General features: G+C 43.9%; 1 protein-coding gene across 2 annotated transcripts in view; it reads left to right on the forward strand.

Moving 5' to 3' along the window:
• LOC8037077 (transient receptor potential cation channel subfamily M member 7) overlaps positions 1-16,525 on the forward strand; it is a 152,514-nt gene that overhangs the window by 126,070 nt on the left and 9,919 nt on the right. For both annotated transcript variants that reach the window (XM_029967031.3, XM_040502655.2), the window contains exons 26-29: positions 4,353-4,439; positions 11,050-11,143; positions 12,311-12,406; positions 15,084-15,284. In XM_029967031.3, coding sequence (XP_029822891.2) covers positions 4,353-4,439; positions 11,050-11,143; positions 12,311-12,406; positions 15,084-15,284 — 478 coding nt within the window. The remainder of the gene's footprint in view (positions 1-4,352; positions 4,440-11,049; positions 11,144-12,310; positions 12,407-15,083; positions 15,285-16,525) is intronic.

Below are 16,525 nucleotides of genomic sequence, written 5' to 3' on the forward strand. Positions count from 1 at the left end.
GCGTGTCATAACCCCTTTAAGGTTCCTCTGCATACAATGAACAAATTGCAAAATCTTTTTATAAACGGATTTTATTATAACAAATTATTGGGTGTTTCGAACGAAACCAGGCGTTTTATGCACCGAACAGGTTTGACTGTAGAACAGCCCCATAGGGTGTTTCGAACGAAACCAGGCGTTTTATGCACCGAACAGGTTTGACTGTAGAACAGCCCCATAGTCTGGATTCCTGTGGGGGATAAGTGGCCGAGTGGGCTAACTCACACCAGCTCGGTGCATGTGAGCGAAAGCTTGCACTGCAGAACACCAGGACCCACGGTTCACTCCCACCCCTGCCCGTTCCGATCGGAATGAGCATCGTATCGGCGTACGTTTGTGTATCTACTGTGTGGTGCACGTTAAAGGCCCCAGGGTAGCAGTTGTGCTACACTGGCTAAATTTCTCATCTACAGCTGACACACCAGACGTCCATTTAGGATAACTTCAGGCTGTATAAACATACATATGGCAATTAGTCTGAATTCCGCATAATTTAGAATTTATAGAAAGGACCAAGGTTATTAAGTCCTCTTTTGTTAGTCTTGTACTTGTGCTGATCTGGTCCCGTAGGCCTCTCTAGTGACTTCCTACAAAGTCCTGTTAGTCCCATAGGAGGTTTTCCTTGTGGAACGTGCATTTCCTTTGAATCGGGTTCCTAGCGAACAAGGCATTCCCCACAGTACCCTGGATAATGAGCCGTCCATCGATGGGCAGCAATATGCCAAGCTTACATGGCCTACAGGTCTCTGCATCGCTTTATTGCATTAATGCTGAGGCCGTGAGAGGTTTTTCGGCTATCAGTCAAGAGAGATGGGTGATGGACGCCACAGCTTCCGGCTGGGCAAACTCTTTTCTCTTTATGCCCATAGAGCCTCACCCGCGATCGACGGGCACAGAGGCCCATTTCAAAGCTCCTTTCGGAGCTCTCGAGTTCGCTGCATCATCTCGTAATTACTAGTCTGAAGAGCACAGTTTCGGTTTCTGCGTTTTTCTTCTTCCCTATGCGTGGCAGCGATTTTCAAGCCAAGTGTGAAAGTGGCAGTCGTGGTGGCTTCCACGTGTCCGTCATGTACTCGCAAGCATGGCAATGTTCGCGAATCCTTCGTCAATTTTCTAGACTTTAATACCAGTTCCAAATATTTCAGTTTTCACGACCTGTGCTTCATCACATTGAGAAAGTGCTTAGCCCAATGGTACGACATGGGTTTTTAGCGACTCCGCGGAAACAGGGCTTTTTTGTTGTGAAAATGAAAAACAAGTTGTATATATAAAAAAAAAAAAAATTTCCCTTTTTGCTTTTGAGATGTAGCCATATCTTTACTGGGTTTCGACCCATTTTTTTTGGAAAACAAGTGTTTTTGACAAATTAAATATTGCATTAGTATTTAAGTCTGCTTTGATTTTTGCATCATTCAAAAGCCCATTTATTTAGGTTCGTTTTTTGTGCGGCATCATATTGTAAACATACCGTAAAATCCCATGCATCCGCCCCATTCCCCATTAAGTGCCCGTTACCAAATTTGTAAGATCTGAGAAACGCGCATAATACATTTAAATTTAAATCTGATGACCAAACAAGTGCCCACCCCCATTCTTTTGCAATTATCTCCAAAGTTTAAGGCGAGACACTGGTTCTAAAATCGACTATTTTATTTTTGCAGCTATTCTAATGAAAATCACTGTGCATATGTGTTTCTTCTTCCTCCATTCAAATATAAAATTAGTTTTAAAATATCTCAATTACTTTTCAAGTTATAAAAAATTTTGTTGTCTAATTTGGTAATTTCTTACGGGTCGTTAAGGCCATTTCCAACAAAATATATATTTTTTTATTAATGTATATGTATAGCTAAAGGTCTGCCATGCATTATAAAGCTATTTAAACTTTCACAAAATTACAATTTTATATAAAAATTGGCTAATTATGCCAATTATGACATTAATGAGGTAACATTATTTATCATAATTTTTTTCTGGCACTCTAGACTGTAAAAAGATAGCTTTACTCCGTATTCCAGGCCTTTCTGAATAAAACGGTATCAAAATTTCCAAAATGCTACGATAAAAACCTCATGAAAACCCCCGTCAGGCTAAGCATGTTGACAAAAAACACGAAGTTGAGAAAATCAAAGTTAAAGTTTTGACATTGAACATAGAAATGTTTGTGAAGAATAATAAACAATAATTGCCATCAAGGTGTAGTGTAAGTCTTCCTGAACAACTTGACATAAAAAATGACGTAATCCATTCATGGGAGCATTAGCAAAAAAAATATGAACGAAGTAAAGAATGAGTGAAATGTTGATAAAATCACATTGGGGAGGAAGTCGGTTCTCCAAAAATATTTTTTTGGAGAACCGACTAAGTAAAGAAGGAAAAAGGCTGAGCTCCTATGGAAACGCAGCAAAGCCACCGGTCTTCAAACAACACGGCGCCGTTTCGCACGGGAGACAAGAGATGGCGCAAGTGGTCACGACGCCAACTGCCACCAATGAACGAGCAGACGACGCCGAGAGCCGGCGTTTTTAGCAGACAAGGAACTGCAGTTGCTTGTTGTTACCGCACCTGTTTTTGTTTCTGCGACTGTCGCCGTTTGCAGAACGCGCGCCGCTTTTGAGTCAAAAAGATTGTCTGATAAAAACACTGGCTCTCGGCGCCGTATGCTTGTTCGTTGGTGGCGTCCGTTGTGCCATCTCTTGCGTCCCATGCGAAACGGCGCCGTGTTGTTTGAAGACCGGTGGTGTCGCTGCATTATCATAGGAGCTAAGCCTTTTTCTTTCTTTACCTTTTCCTCAGATAAGTTCGCTCTTTACAAATTTTACAAAAAAAATTCACCATCTGTGGGCAACGCTACACAAAGTCGTAGCGCGATAGGTTAAGAAACCGAATTTTCCGGTTGATTTAAAGAGCCTGGCATCTCCTTGTTTCACCCTGTATATAGACCTCAAAATTGTGAATTATGAAAAATAACATTTTTCGCAATTTTTTTTAAATTTTAAGACCCGCGTCTCCCCTTAAGTGGGCGCTTGCCCGGTATTTTACGGTAGTCGTTCCTTCAGGAAAAAAAATTTAACAAAATGCCACACAAAACAGGCATCTTCCCCATGCTAGTCAGGAAAAAGTTAACAACCAATGAAATTTTTTTAGGGCGAAGCTCCTTAGGGTCTAGCCTTGTCCGTCCGGCGTCCGTGCTCACATCGATTGCCACCCCATCTGTCTTAAAAAAAGAAAAAATATTTGCGCAGTCGACAGGATTCGAACCTGTGCGGGGAGACCCCAATGAATTTCTAGTCCATTGCCTTAACCACTCGGCCACGACTGCGGGATGAGTAGGGGGCTCTGAGATGTGGTAGTAACCCAAGAGCTGGGGATGTCATGGATGAAAGGTTGCATGTAGCCGCTCAACGTCTATACAGGAGAGGGCGCTGGGGTCAAATGCGTATATAATCGCGTTAAACTTTGCATACATTGGCTAATTGTTTGTAGACGAGAGGGCGCTGCGGTCAAATGCTCAAATGCGTATATAACCATGTTCCATACCACACATTCTCTTTCTGGCATGGACTGTTGACTTAAGCGGTAGAGATGCGTTCCCACGGCTTGTAGCGGTTCCAAACTGATCCGCTAGGAGAACCACTGGCTCTGCATTTCACCGACCATAAAGCAGTAATAATGAAGTCGAAACGCAACCCGGAACTCAGCACTACCTATGAGCAATAAAAAAAAATCAGCACTATCAGCACTATACCTATGAACAATAAAATCAGTATCATCAGCACCACCCGAGCTTCGCCCCAATCAACATCATTCACCACGTGGAGATGCGGTCATTTTTACCTGTTCCTAAGTCCACAATGGGGCAGTACTTTGGCAAAAACGTCTCGCATCCTCATGAATGGTGAGAGCGGTCTTGCTGCCTTATAATGTGCTTGTCCCAAGCACTTTGTTATTGACCGGCGAATTTCAACATGTGTAGGAAGCAAGATGACTTGAAATTCACAAAGCAAGCACGTGTTGTCGATCACTTCCTTTGTGAAATAGACGTTAAAAATTTAAGTGTGCGTCCGACATAACTTCGCTACGACAGTCAGTTCGTAGCACTGACTGTCGTAGCTTTTACTGTTCTGTGTCGTCGTGCTTTATTTTTGTATGCAAACAACATTTTGTCACAAACTACGTTCTTCGCTCATGTTAGCAGACAAACCGTCTTTTAGGGATATGTTAGCTCACTTCGTGAGAGCCAAAGTAATTCTCGCTCTTGCTGTTACGGTGGGCCAAATGGGCTCCTGGTGAGGATGCGACTCTTCTTCCAGGAACCCCGTGGGACGCACCGGGCTCCGGGGACGTGGGGCCTTGCCCCGATGGGGACCCAACCACTACGTGCTCTTCATCATCACCAGGTGATCCGCTCTTGCTCTTTAAAGCCTTTTGGTGAATCATTTACTTTTGCGGTTATGGAAGGCTCGCTTCAAGCAGCGCATGACGATGGATTAGCCCCAGGTTTGTCTGTCCCATTTTAAGAATACATATTCCATGCAACGAACGTCCTTGGTCGGATGTTTGCTGTCCAGCCCCCCTAACTCTGACCCTGGGCTATAAACGTTAGTGAATTATGGGTGTGTTCAGATAAGATCAAACACGCAAGTCCGGTTCACATTTTTTTACAGCGGAGCTGTTAAGGGCTAGTTTCCCCAAAATCGTGTTCCCTGCAAAGAAATGTCGACACAAAACTCTGGACAGCTACCGCCATATATGAGCGACAGCGGCAACCAGACAACCGGCTTACCGGCCTCGCTCACCGGCAACCTTTCCAGCCTTTCCACTCTGGTGACCAGAGTGGAAAGGCTGGAAAGGTTGCCGCCGTCGCTCATAGGTGGCGGTAGCTGTCCAGAGTTTTGTGTTCAGCCTTTCCACTTTGGTTTTCACCAGAGTGGAAAGGCTGAATTTCTCTAGGCTTCGTCCTAGATGTCGTCCTCGAGGTTGTCCTAGAAGTTGTCCTTGAGGTCATCCTAGAAGTTGTCTTAGAAGTCATTTTTGAGGTAGTCCTAGATGTTGTCCTTGAGGTCATCCTAGAAGTTGTCCTTAAGGTCATCCTAGAAGTCGTCCTTGAGGTCATCCTAGACATCGTCCCTGAGGTCGTCCTAGAAGTTGCCCTTGAGGTCGTCTTAGACATCGTCCTTGAAATCGTCCTAGACGTCGTCCTCTAGGCATCATCCTTGAGGTCATGCAAGAAGTCGTCCATGAGGTCGTCCCATCTTATGGCCAATTCGTCTGGGCCCACATCGCACCGGTGCAGTGCGGTTCGTGCTACACGGAAGGCTAGAGAGGAGAGGGGAGCTTCCTTCTCTCCCTGCCAGTCTTTCGTGTACTACAGTGGAAAGAGTTTTCTGCACTGGATGGGTGCGGTGTGCCCCAGATAAAGAATAGGCCATTAGTACAGCTTCGCTGGTCTTCCTCTTTCACCAGAGTGGAAAGGCTGAAAGTTTTTTTTTCATATTTTTATATGTTATAAGTTTTGTCTGTGTGTCCTTCATGTTATCCCTTCCTCAAATGTGTTCCTGCATTCAGGGTGCACAAACCTATACGCCCCCCCTTTCCTTGTCTTGTCAACTCGATAATCTACATAGATTATCGTCAACTTATGTTATTTAGTCTCTTCGTGGACTCGTGTGGGTCTGGTGGTTTGTTGGTCAGGGGAGTTTGCCTCCCCAATATGTAGAAACAGCTAAGTCAGAAATGTTTTCTAAAAAAAACAAATCTCTAAAGAAAAAAAAAACATGACTGCCCTAAGACGGCAACGCTCTTTTTGGGCTTTGTCGGTTCTGTCAAGTTTGACTGCATGTGGTAGGCAAACTAAAAATACCAAAAAACTGAATATTTTTAAGAAGCAGTGAATTATAGTTTTACTATATTCTTGAATGTTTACAAAATTCTGGAAATTATTGCACGTAAAAAATTCACAAATTTGGCTGCTTTAACATTTTGAACCCATTTTTGTGACTCATTACGTCGTTATGTGTTAAAGATATTAAACTGAAACTTTTTTAATATATTCTTCATAAAAGTGTCTCTTATCGAAAAATTAATTGCTGCTCTAGTTTGTACTTCTAATTTTTTACAGCGCTTCAAAGATATACCGGAATTGAAAAGTTTTGCCACTTCAGTGTGCAATTAAAAAAAAAACTTCAATATTTTCTAAAATTTTTTATGAATCACTCTCCTTTAAACCTTCGCAATATTTTATTAAAAACATGTTGCATCATCTTGTCTCCACCAAAAGTACAGCACTTTGAAATGTACCTCCCCACATGGACATTTTTGCCCAAGGCCACGACCGCAGTGGCCGCCTTCCAATTTTTTTTTGTTTAGAAATTTTACAATTTTTTTATTTTTTACTGGTGCACAAGTACGAATTATACATCTGGACTGCTCTAAATACATCCATGAAATGCACATAGCTCAGGACAGCAGTTCATAGCATCGAAGATGCGAACTAAGATGAGCCCGCCCTTCGTGCTTAATTGTTGCATAGGCTACTGCATGATCGCACAAACTTAAACACAAATCCCCAGCACGAAACAATGTACAACACCTTGGTTTGTGCAGTAAACGTAAGAACTGAACATAACACCTTGGTGGGATTGAGGGTCAGCACTTTGACTACCTTTTTAGTCAACTGTTTTAATAAATAGCTTCGCTGACACCTTGGCTTGTTCGCTCGTCCCGGCTGTGTCTTGGTGCGTCTTCCGTCATTGTTATAAGATGAATAAAAATACATTGGCACTCAACATGTTCAAGCAGCGGTTATGATATACAATGCTAGTATCCGGCAGCGCGCTGAGGTATATACCGAAACTACGCGTATAAGGACTCTCGTACGATGTCCAACCGCCGACTACCGAGGCCCCTCGGCCCCACTCGTACGCATCAAATTTCGTTCACAGAGAACGACTGTTACCAGGGCCTTGGGACTCTCGCAACCTACAATGCAGCAGCGTGCACCTCGCTGCACCCTTTTGTTACGGATTAAATCAACGCATATACCCGGAGTATGTGAAATTGGCGACGAGGAAGCTAGAAGGATGGACAACACCACTCATCACGGATTGATTCTTTTGATTTCACATGCATATATACAAACTCATGAAGTAGTAAACGTTGTTGCTAGTTGTAAATTTTGTCTGTCAGTCCTTTATGTTATCTCTTCTTGAGATTTGTTCCTACACTCAGGGTACGCAAACCTATGTTCCCCCTTTCTTCGCCTTGTTTAACTCCGCCGTGCATTCATAATCTACATCAATTATCGTAAACTTATGTTATTGATTCCCTTCGTTGGCTCATGTAGGTCTGGTGGTTTGTTGGTCAGGGGAGTTTCCCTTGAGCATTAAGCGCAAATATTTGTATATGTAAAAATAAATAAAATCCCTACCAGCCCGGCTCTTCCAGCAACATCAGTTTACTTAGACAAACGAAGTCCTAAAGCAAGATTTTTTTTTCTTTTTGTTTGTTTCGCGTTGGGAGCTTCTTGGTTATATATGTTGTTTTCTCTTTATCGAGCCTTGTGTCTCGTGCGAGGGGTTGTGTTTCAGTTTGTGCGACCGTGCAGTGGCCTATGCAACAACTAGGCACGATTGGCGCGCTTGTTACAGTTTGCATCTTTGATGCTTCGAACTGCTGTCTTGAGCTACGTGCAGTTTATAAATGTATTTATAACGGTCCAGATGTATAATTCAGACGTGTGCAGCTGTAAAAAATAGAACATTGTGATAAGTTCTAAAAAAAAAAAAAAGTTTGAGGTGCACTTAAGCACTTCTTATGAGTTGTGAATGCGAAAGCGTGCACGCCGCTCTTCGGTTCCCTTCTGTCGTCTGCTTCGTACTTGCGTCGACGGTTGAGCGCGCGCGCTGACCTTGGGCGTGGAGTTGCTGCCTCGCGGACACGCAGCGCCATGGGGTGGCGGTTGTTGAAAATGACGCACAGCGGCCAATGGGAGCCTTGTCGACGTGCGCCAGCCAATGGGATCGAAGCCGAAATCCATCAGCTTTACTCCGCTGCTTTGGAATCGGGGAAACTAGGTGCCGTTGTCTATCTAGGCTTTTCGCGTGGATTCATAGCTGGGAACTGGCTTCACTTGGAGAAACGATTTAAGGTGCCGTTTGGCGCGCTTCAAACTGATGACGTTGGCTCACTCCATGGGACCAGTTAATGCTTTCGCATTTAAAAATCTGAAGGCGGCCACTGCGGCCGTGGCCTTGAGCAAAAATGTCTACGTGGGGAGGTACATTTTGAAGCGCTGTACTTTTGACAGTGGCAAAATTATGCAACATGTTTTTAATGGAATATTACAAGAATGTAAAAGACAGTGATTCCCCCAAACTTTAAAAAGATCGAAGATTTTTCTTTTTATTGCACATTGCAGTTGCAAAACTTTTCAATTTCGGATGTTTGAAGTGCTGTAAATAATTTGAAGTATAAACTAGAGCAGCAATTTATTTTTTGATAAGAGACAGCTTTATGAAGGACATACGAAAAAGTTTTAGTTTAATATTCTTAACACATAACAAGATAATGAGTCACAAAAATGGGGTCAAAACATTAAAGCAGCCAAATTTGTGGATTCTTTACACGTAGGGTTACCAACTCTTCAATGAAGGAAGTTGGGACGGGGGGGGGGGATTAAGGGTCCAGCGCGACGGAAGGGAAGGGAGATTCAAAGCGGTTTGTACAAATGATGATGACAACAGGCGCCCGCCGCGATTTACGGCTTGCCATATTGCTCTTTCATGCTAAAGTGGCTAAAGCCTCGCAGCCGACACTAGGCACAGCAGCATTGCTCGTGCGAACTTCGTGTTCCGCAGCGTGGCGCGCATTGTTCGGCGTACGTTGAATCACATATAAATACTAACTGGACCTTCTGGACCAAATGCGGGACATATAGCTGTCCCGACAGGGACGATACGGGACACGGGACACTTTAGGAAAAGTCGGGACAGTCCCGCAATATCCGGGACGGTTGGTAACCCTATTTACACACGATATATAATTTCTAGAATTCTGTAAATATTCAACAATGTAGTAACTATAATTCACTGCTTCTTGAAAAATATTCAGTTTTTTTTTTTGGTATTTTTAGTTTGCCTATTACATGCAGTCAAACTTGACAGAACCAACAAAGCCCGAAAATGGCTTTCCGTCTTGGGGCAGTCAGGTTTTTTTTTTCTTTAGAGATATTCATTTTTTTTTAGAAAACATTTGTGATATCGTTTCCTCCACATATCGGGCAGTAACATATAAAAATATGAAGGAAAACAAAATTGCAAACGGGACTCACGTGGTAAATCTTGTCTGAACACACCAGGATATATTTCACTTGCAAGAAATGAGTACCATTTGCAAATTTAATATGCCTCACAGTGTGCCTTTAAAAGTTTTGGCAGGGCATGGCGTTAATCATAGCTACTCGTGCTTGTTGGAGAATCACTTTAAATAGTTTTTGCAACTTTTTTTTTTTCATTCATATTCTTTGGAATTCTTTAGATCAACTTTCATAGTTTTATGCACAGTAAAAAGGGTAATCGAAATAACTTTGTTATAGTATTACTATTTTTTTACCTGCATAAATGCTGTTCCATCATTCTTACTGGGAGACTGCTCTCTTTTTTTGTTTTAATGTTGTGTAAATTTCCTCCGATGAAATAAGTTCTAGTACTTATCCTCTGATGAAATAAGTTGTAGTACTCATTAGAGATGCTGTAGACTCTTTTCCTTGCAAATGCCACCATGTGGTGCACCAGTCTTTGACGTCCCAGTGAACTTCCGGATCCCAAAAATAATGAACAAAGCTTACCTTAACATTGCTGCTTGAAGCCTCATTGAAACATTTAACCACCAATTCTCTAGGTGAATGCGAAAAAAACCCAAGAAGCACGAGATCTGTTGAAATTTTTTCGAATATTCTTGTGAACCAACTTGTATCCTCTAAGACGTTAAATCGTACGGCCGAAGGCCTTCGCTACATCCCCAACTTTGTTGTCCGTGTAGCATTTATGCTTTCCAGCACTGGTAACATATGTATCAAGCTCGACAGGCTTGCGAAGATGGAACGATTGGATGTCATTTAGGATGCAAGCAGCAGTTTATGTTTGTGAACAGTAAAAGGGTTTATAGACATTTGCTAACTGGAGGTTCACAGATTAAACCATGAGCCTCAGTAGGTTCGCTTTAATTCGTTTGGAAATTTGGTTTCATTCAATTCCCAATTTTGTCGAGCTCACAAGCTTGACTAATCTCAATCTTTCTGGGATTGTCTGATTTAAGGTATATTTATGTTGTAAATATAACTTAAATATGTTGTATATACAGTAATCCCTCGTTATAACAAAGTCAACGGGACGGCAAAAAAAATCGATGAAAGCGGTAATTCGATAAAAACGTGAGAGCCATAAAAGGACTAACAGTAACCTCAAAAGTATGCAGGAACTGTGTGGAGGACTTATGACAAATATATATTCAATGAAACAAACCTTGCTTATCAGCCAGGCTTACTGAGACATGAAAAAAGACGGAAGATCAGTTTGCCGGGCGTTTTTGCCAGGCATTAAAAAAGCCTCCTCCAACTGCCTCAAGCATCGCATGAGGCTGTCATGGCTGCCGCCGCACTCCACCTTGTTGCGAGGAAGGCGAAGCATGTTTCGAGTTTCTCCAGTCGTGCACGTAAAACCCCTAAATATAATTTTTGGGTTTGAGCACTGAAAAGACAAAGTTCAGCCTCGAAGGCCGGTGCCGTGCCCTTTAGAACTGCAGTTTTTGTGGCGATTCCATTCTCGTCAACCATTTGAAAAAATGAAGCGCTCGGTGCCCCACCCTTCCCTCCTGCCCCGTGACCAAGAAGCGTGCCAGAAGTGTATCGGTCGGAATTGAGCTTTTGTAGGGGTTATTTCTTGTGCCACGTCCAGCGAAGAGTGATAGAGATTACTGGGGCTGCATGTTTGAGGAGTGCCGTGTCTGTAGGTGGCAGAGGGCCAAGGTGCACCTGGTGGGAGGCCGGGGCCTGGAGATCGTCCTCATGCGCATCATGCGCACCGACCAGTTCAGCCTGCCTGGGGTCAGTCCTTACTCCTTAATTGTGGGGGCCACTGCTGGGTCCCTCGCTTAAACTACTGGGTGTCTGGGAGAAAAGATACCAGTTTTTCTCATTGCTAGAAGAAACCCTGCATCATCAAATGCTCAGTTTCCACCCAACTGTAGTGCTAGTGGTCTGTACCAGGTGCTAAAGTTTCGGAGCTTGCCGATACCCGATTAAAAAGTTATAAGCGATTTTCGGAAATGTTTCATGAGAAAATGGGGCCAATTTTTTGGTAGCAGATGCTATTCCTCACCCGCATATATTTGTGGGCTTTCATTGTCTACCATTTTGTAAACGAAAATTTAAAAAATTGATATTCTTTGGAATTGTGCCATGGTTAGTTTTGACACTTTGGTACCTGGTCCCGACCGCTAGCGCTACGTTTGGGCGGAGGGCTCAGCGCTCGGTGACCCATGGTCTACTTTTGCAGTGAGAAAAATATGGTTATCTTTCCTCCCAGACATGCTTCGAAAATGTGGCAAGTCTATGACCTGGGGCACCTTTGGTACAGTGCTGAATGCAGAGGTCATGTGATAAATTTGTAGGTCCTCAAACTGTTTCTCTGTGAACACAGGGGTTCCCCTCCATTCCCTCAGTTGTTCCCCAAGCTCCCGAATTTCCTTCCCTCCCTCTAATAAAGTGTTCTTCTAGTTTAAGCAGTATTTTGGAACTGAGCCATTCATTCCATGCCAGACACTCCTTAGTCTTCTATGTGCATTATTGTTTATAAATTTTGTGGGCTTTTGCACTGCTTTATTGCACCAAGACTGTGACACGTGTTCCTTGGCTTTTTTGTTTCTTAAAATTTTTCATGTTGCGTTAATCATAGTGCGTAAATTACTGTAGAATTTGCATAAACTATAAGTCGCTGCAAAATGCTAGGTCGTCTATGGCAGTCTGTTTTACTGTAAAGTGACTATTCATACATTACTTCCTACATTGCTTACTCAGAACCTGGAACTCTTGAGAAATTACAGGTTTCGAGTTCGTCAAAACATTAGTGTACTCTTTCTTTCTTTCTTTTTTTTTTCTTTCTTACGCTGAGGTTTTAGGCACAAGGTGATAGAAATTGTGATCATTGAAGTGAGCTGGTGTGCCCGTATCTCAGGTTGTGTGAGAGGGCTTGTGTTCTCTCTGGCTTGTCAGGACTTTGTCCCAGGGGAGCGCAAGTATGACATGCTGAAGCTGCTCTTCAAGCCTGACGACCTGACCACGTGCGACACCACAGATGATGTCAAGCTGGTGAGTAGGGAAAGCCATCTTGAAAGGGGTCTTAAAATCATGGTGTCAAGAAAATGTAATTTTTGCAAAATGCCTTTTTTAAGCTTTATTTCCCGAATGAATATTTGAACCATAATATCTATTAATAACACCTATGTGGGCTGAACTCATTGAAGTGTTGATGCTAAGACGGTGCTTTCTCAAAACCCAAATTTAGGACTCTGTGAATGCGTCGAAGGGATGTCTCGGCATCGAGGACAAATAGAGCTCTGCTTTGTTCACTAATCTAAAATCACTAATAATTTTCCAGTCTGGAAAATATACTTTCAACATTGAATTCCTCAAGTTTTTTTAGTATCTGGTCACGCATTACTATTCTCTTCCTATTCTCACAAATATTTGGGAAACTGATTGAGTTAATAAGTTGAACAAGGCTGTGCAATTTTATTAAAAAAAACAAAAAACAAGCTGCAATAGCTTTAAGACGATTCTTCTCTTTTAAAGCATGAAAAATGTGTACCCCGCGTTATTTCACATGATGGTGGCATTTTCTGAAGTGCCAATCGCACGTCTGTGCTCTCTGTCGCTAATATTCAACCGAAAGTTCCCCAACTGCGAAGTTAGAAATTGTAAGCACCATGTCCCAAGACCAACTGGAAAGCAAGACACATAAACTCGAACCGAAAACAAGAAACTTACTTGAACGGAATTCTTGCTGTGCACCAGGTGCATGTAACCCACACATACCAAGGGGACAATAGGTGGTATTCACTGAGCCTGCAGGTTCAATTTTGCCAGGGAGCGCCACCGTCGATCCGCCATCTTCGAGGTCGCGCTTTGACCGGCTTGGGTACGCGGTCGTACGTTGGTAGTGTGTGCTAATTTCATATAATTGAAGAAGCTTCTTTGAACAAAAGAGAGAAACAGGTTTATCTTAAGAACGGGCCGTTTTAGTTTCCTTGTTGCCGCCGAGTACCGTGTGTAAAGGTTGAACCGCATGTAAGCAATTTAGCGAGCGACGGGACGAGACGAGCGACGGCGACAAAGACGAGACAAGCAACGACGACTTGCTTCGCTGTCACTCGGTCACTCGCGCAACGAGGCAAACTGCATGAAAACGACGGGAGCAAGCGATAAGGCGATTAGCGGCGTTTTCTAGAAATCCAAAAACCGAGCGATGCGACGACTGACCGTGAGAATTCCTCGTCGCCGACTGCTGTCTCCGTCGCTCACTAAATTGCTTAGATACGGTTCACCCTTCACTGTCGCTCGTCACGTAGCTCGGTTTTGGGATTTCTAGAAAACTTAGCGCTCATCGCCTTGGTCGTGTGCTCCCGTCGCTTTCATGTTTGCCTCGTCGCACGAGTGACCGAGCGGCAGCAAAGCGGCAGCGAAGCGGGTTGCCGTCGCTTGTCTCGCTGCTCGCCAAATCGCTTACATGCGGTTTTTAAATCGCTTGGGCTAATGAAAAATGCAGCGCATTTTTCATAAGCTGCGCACCCTGTGAGCCGCACGGTATGTTTCTGCACAGGAACGAACACCGAAGGCACGACGTATGTACGACACAGGCGATGGAACAACACGGTTACACGGCCATAGTGCAGAAAATCCGCTAGAGAAAAGCAATAAAGAAACTAGCAAAACAAAACAAAGAGTAATCACACCGTGCTACAGAAGCTCCAAAGTAGAAAAATCAGTTCTTGCAAGAGCTACCGTCGTGGGCACGGCGCGTGACACGGAGCGCTGCATGGAGCCGAGGGAACAACGCGGCCGCGGTGAACGAGTCCGATAGCGACAAAAACAAACTTAAACGCACGAAAAATACTCCTACGGCGCTTCAAAAGCACCAAAGTATACGAATAACTCGTTGCCCGTTTCGCGTCCAGCGTAGCAAAGAGAAACACAATTATCCTGTTTTATTTACGGTTTAGTAATGATTTCCAGGCCGATTTATACTTTTTATGGTTATTCAAGTGGAAATTAGAATAGTATTCCTAAAATCACGAACCAAAACGTGACCGAGAGCACGGCTCTCGTTTCGACCAATCGCTGACGCGTTTCTTGTGACGTCGAGCTTCTTGGCCCTGCGACGGTCACGTAAGCTCCGCTTCTCCTGGCTTCTCCCACAACTTTCGGGGCGTCTTCCCAATCGATCCCGGTACAATTATTACCGCGACTGTTTAATTTATTTGCGCGGCACGCAAGCGCCGGTTTTGGCGGAAATTTGGGCAATGTGGCCCGAGACGTGACTGGAACCCAGTTCAATCACCAGAAAATATCCGAAATTACATTCATTGCCCCTTAAAAAGTTTCAATGCAGGCATCTGGAATTCGCAAAATTTAGTGGCCGCGATTATGTTTTTTGTGACTGATTCACGAAAAATAGGGCCACGAAAATAAAGAGTTCTACAGTACGTACCAGCATGAATAATATAAGCCACTCTGGTAGCGCAGTGGTAAAGCATCGAACTAATGAGCAAGAGGTCGTCGGCTCAATTCCCGTCAAGGGACAAGAGATTTTTGCAAAGAAGCCTGGCCATGTTACCAACTTTTTTGTTACAACTTTTTGGGATGCTCTAAGTGTAGACGCCAGTCTCCAAAACTCATTGTGCATTAAAGACAGTATTCGCTTAGATTTGCGGTTGGTTTTTGATGCCTCGACGTCATAACAAAGTCGTTTGGGGGTGGTGGGGAGCAGCTGTTCCAGAACTGTTGCCTGGCCGAGGGGCCGGAGAGCCCCGTCGGGGAGGCGGAGGGGCCCCAGCCGGCCCCCGTGCGCTGCGAGGTGTCCCAGCACGGTTACATGGATGACCCCATGAACACGGACCACTCGTGGCGAGAGATCGAGCTCTGGAACGTCCACTTCTCTGCCAGGGAGAACCTACAGGACCGGCTGCAGGTGAGCACACTCACCAGAGAAATCCGCAGCTTTTCGCCACAGTGTGAAGACAGCGACAGCTGTGGTTGCGTGTAGTAGTGCACACGTCTATGCGTATCCACTCATTTACTCAATCACACAACACGGCCTCGTGGTCATTGAAGTATTGTGCAGGAAAGGGAACAAAACATGAGCCAACGTCCCAGCCTAAATCGGGGCAGGTACTGTTACAAGTGGTGGGTGGCTTTAACATCTGATAGTACACGCAAGTTGAGTTCTTTGGCGAGATGTGTATAGATCTGGCCCTCGCCAACTGTAGAACACACTGCCGCCTGGCACGAGCCAAGTGCGTGTGCTTTGCCTGGTGTCATGGGGCGATGCACTCGTGAGCGCGCGCGAAACCGAGTTTCCTGCCTGGCACGACACCGGCGCTATGAATGCAGCAGGGAAGTTCTTATAACAGCCGTTGCTGTAAGATGCCACAAACAACACGAGAGCCCAATCACTTGCGGCAAAAGACAGTGCGATTGATAAATACTGTGAAATGCAGAGGCTGTTGGAAGTTTGGTTGGTCCGCAGTGATGCGTCGGCTTGTAGCAAAAGCCACGGCTCTTTCCTCGAAGCTGAAATAGGCATTCCGAATAAATAGCCCTGTGTTGAGGTAGACCCTCGGATCTGCTACGCACTTATTGATGATGCCTCCCTCATGGTAGGCAGAACATTTAAGGAATTCGTTTTTTTATGTTTTGTCAAGTCGGTCTACTTATCTTAGTTAGCACAGATTATTAACTGAGCATGGAAAAAAAATGCAGGAAAGGGTACGGAAGTGTAAGAAAGCAGAGTGAACTTTTAAGAAGTATTTATTTCGACAGAGAAGCCACCCCCTTCTAATTTGTAAAGAAATGTCAAACATGCTGAACAAAGAGAACAAAGAAAGATAAGGCATTGTGCAATGGCTGATATAGGCTCAAAAAATTCCTTGTAAAGGATAGGGAAGAGCCAAGTGGCCTGGAATAAAAATAATCTTTTGTTTTTGTCTTGTTTCTCGACTTAACGGGCACTAAACAACTTTCTGTGATAGTCTATTTATGGTCATAACTCTATGGACTGTAAGCATCCTAGTAACGAAACTTTACGTTTATGCAAGGCCGATTTCTCTATTAAAATCAGTATCAATAGGTAAATTATCTTGGAAATATTGCAGACACCAGAGGATGCCATCACATGAGGAAGAGCAGGGTTCTGCTTTTCCTCGTCCAATG

This window comes from Ixodes scapularis, unplaced genomic scaffold (genome assembly GCF_016920785.2).
Source record: "Ixodes scapularis isolate PalLabHiFi unplaced genomic scaffold, ASM1692078v2 PGA_scaffold3__209_contigs__length_174095766, whole genome shotgun sequence".
NCBI lineage: Eukaryota > Metazoa > Arthropoda > Arachnida > Ixodida > Ixodidae > Ixodes > Ixodes scapularis.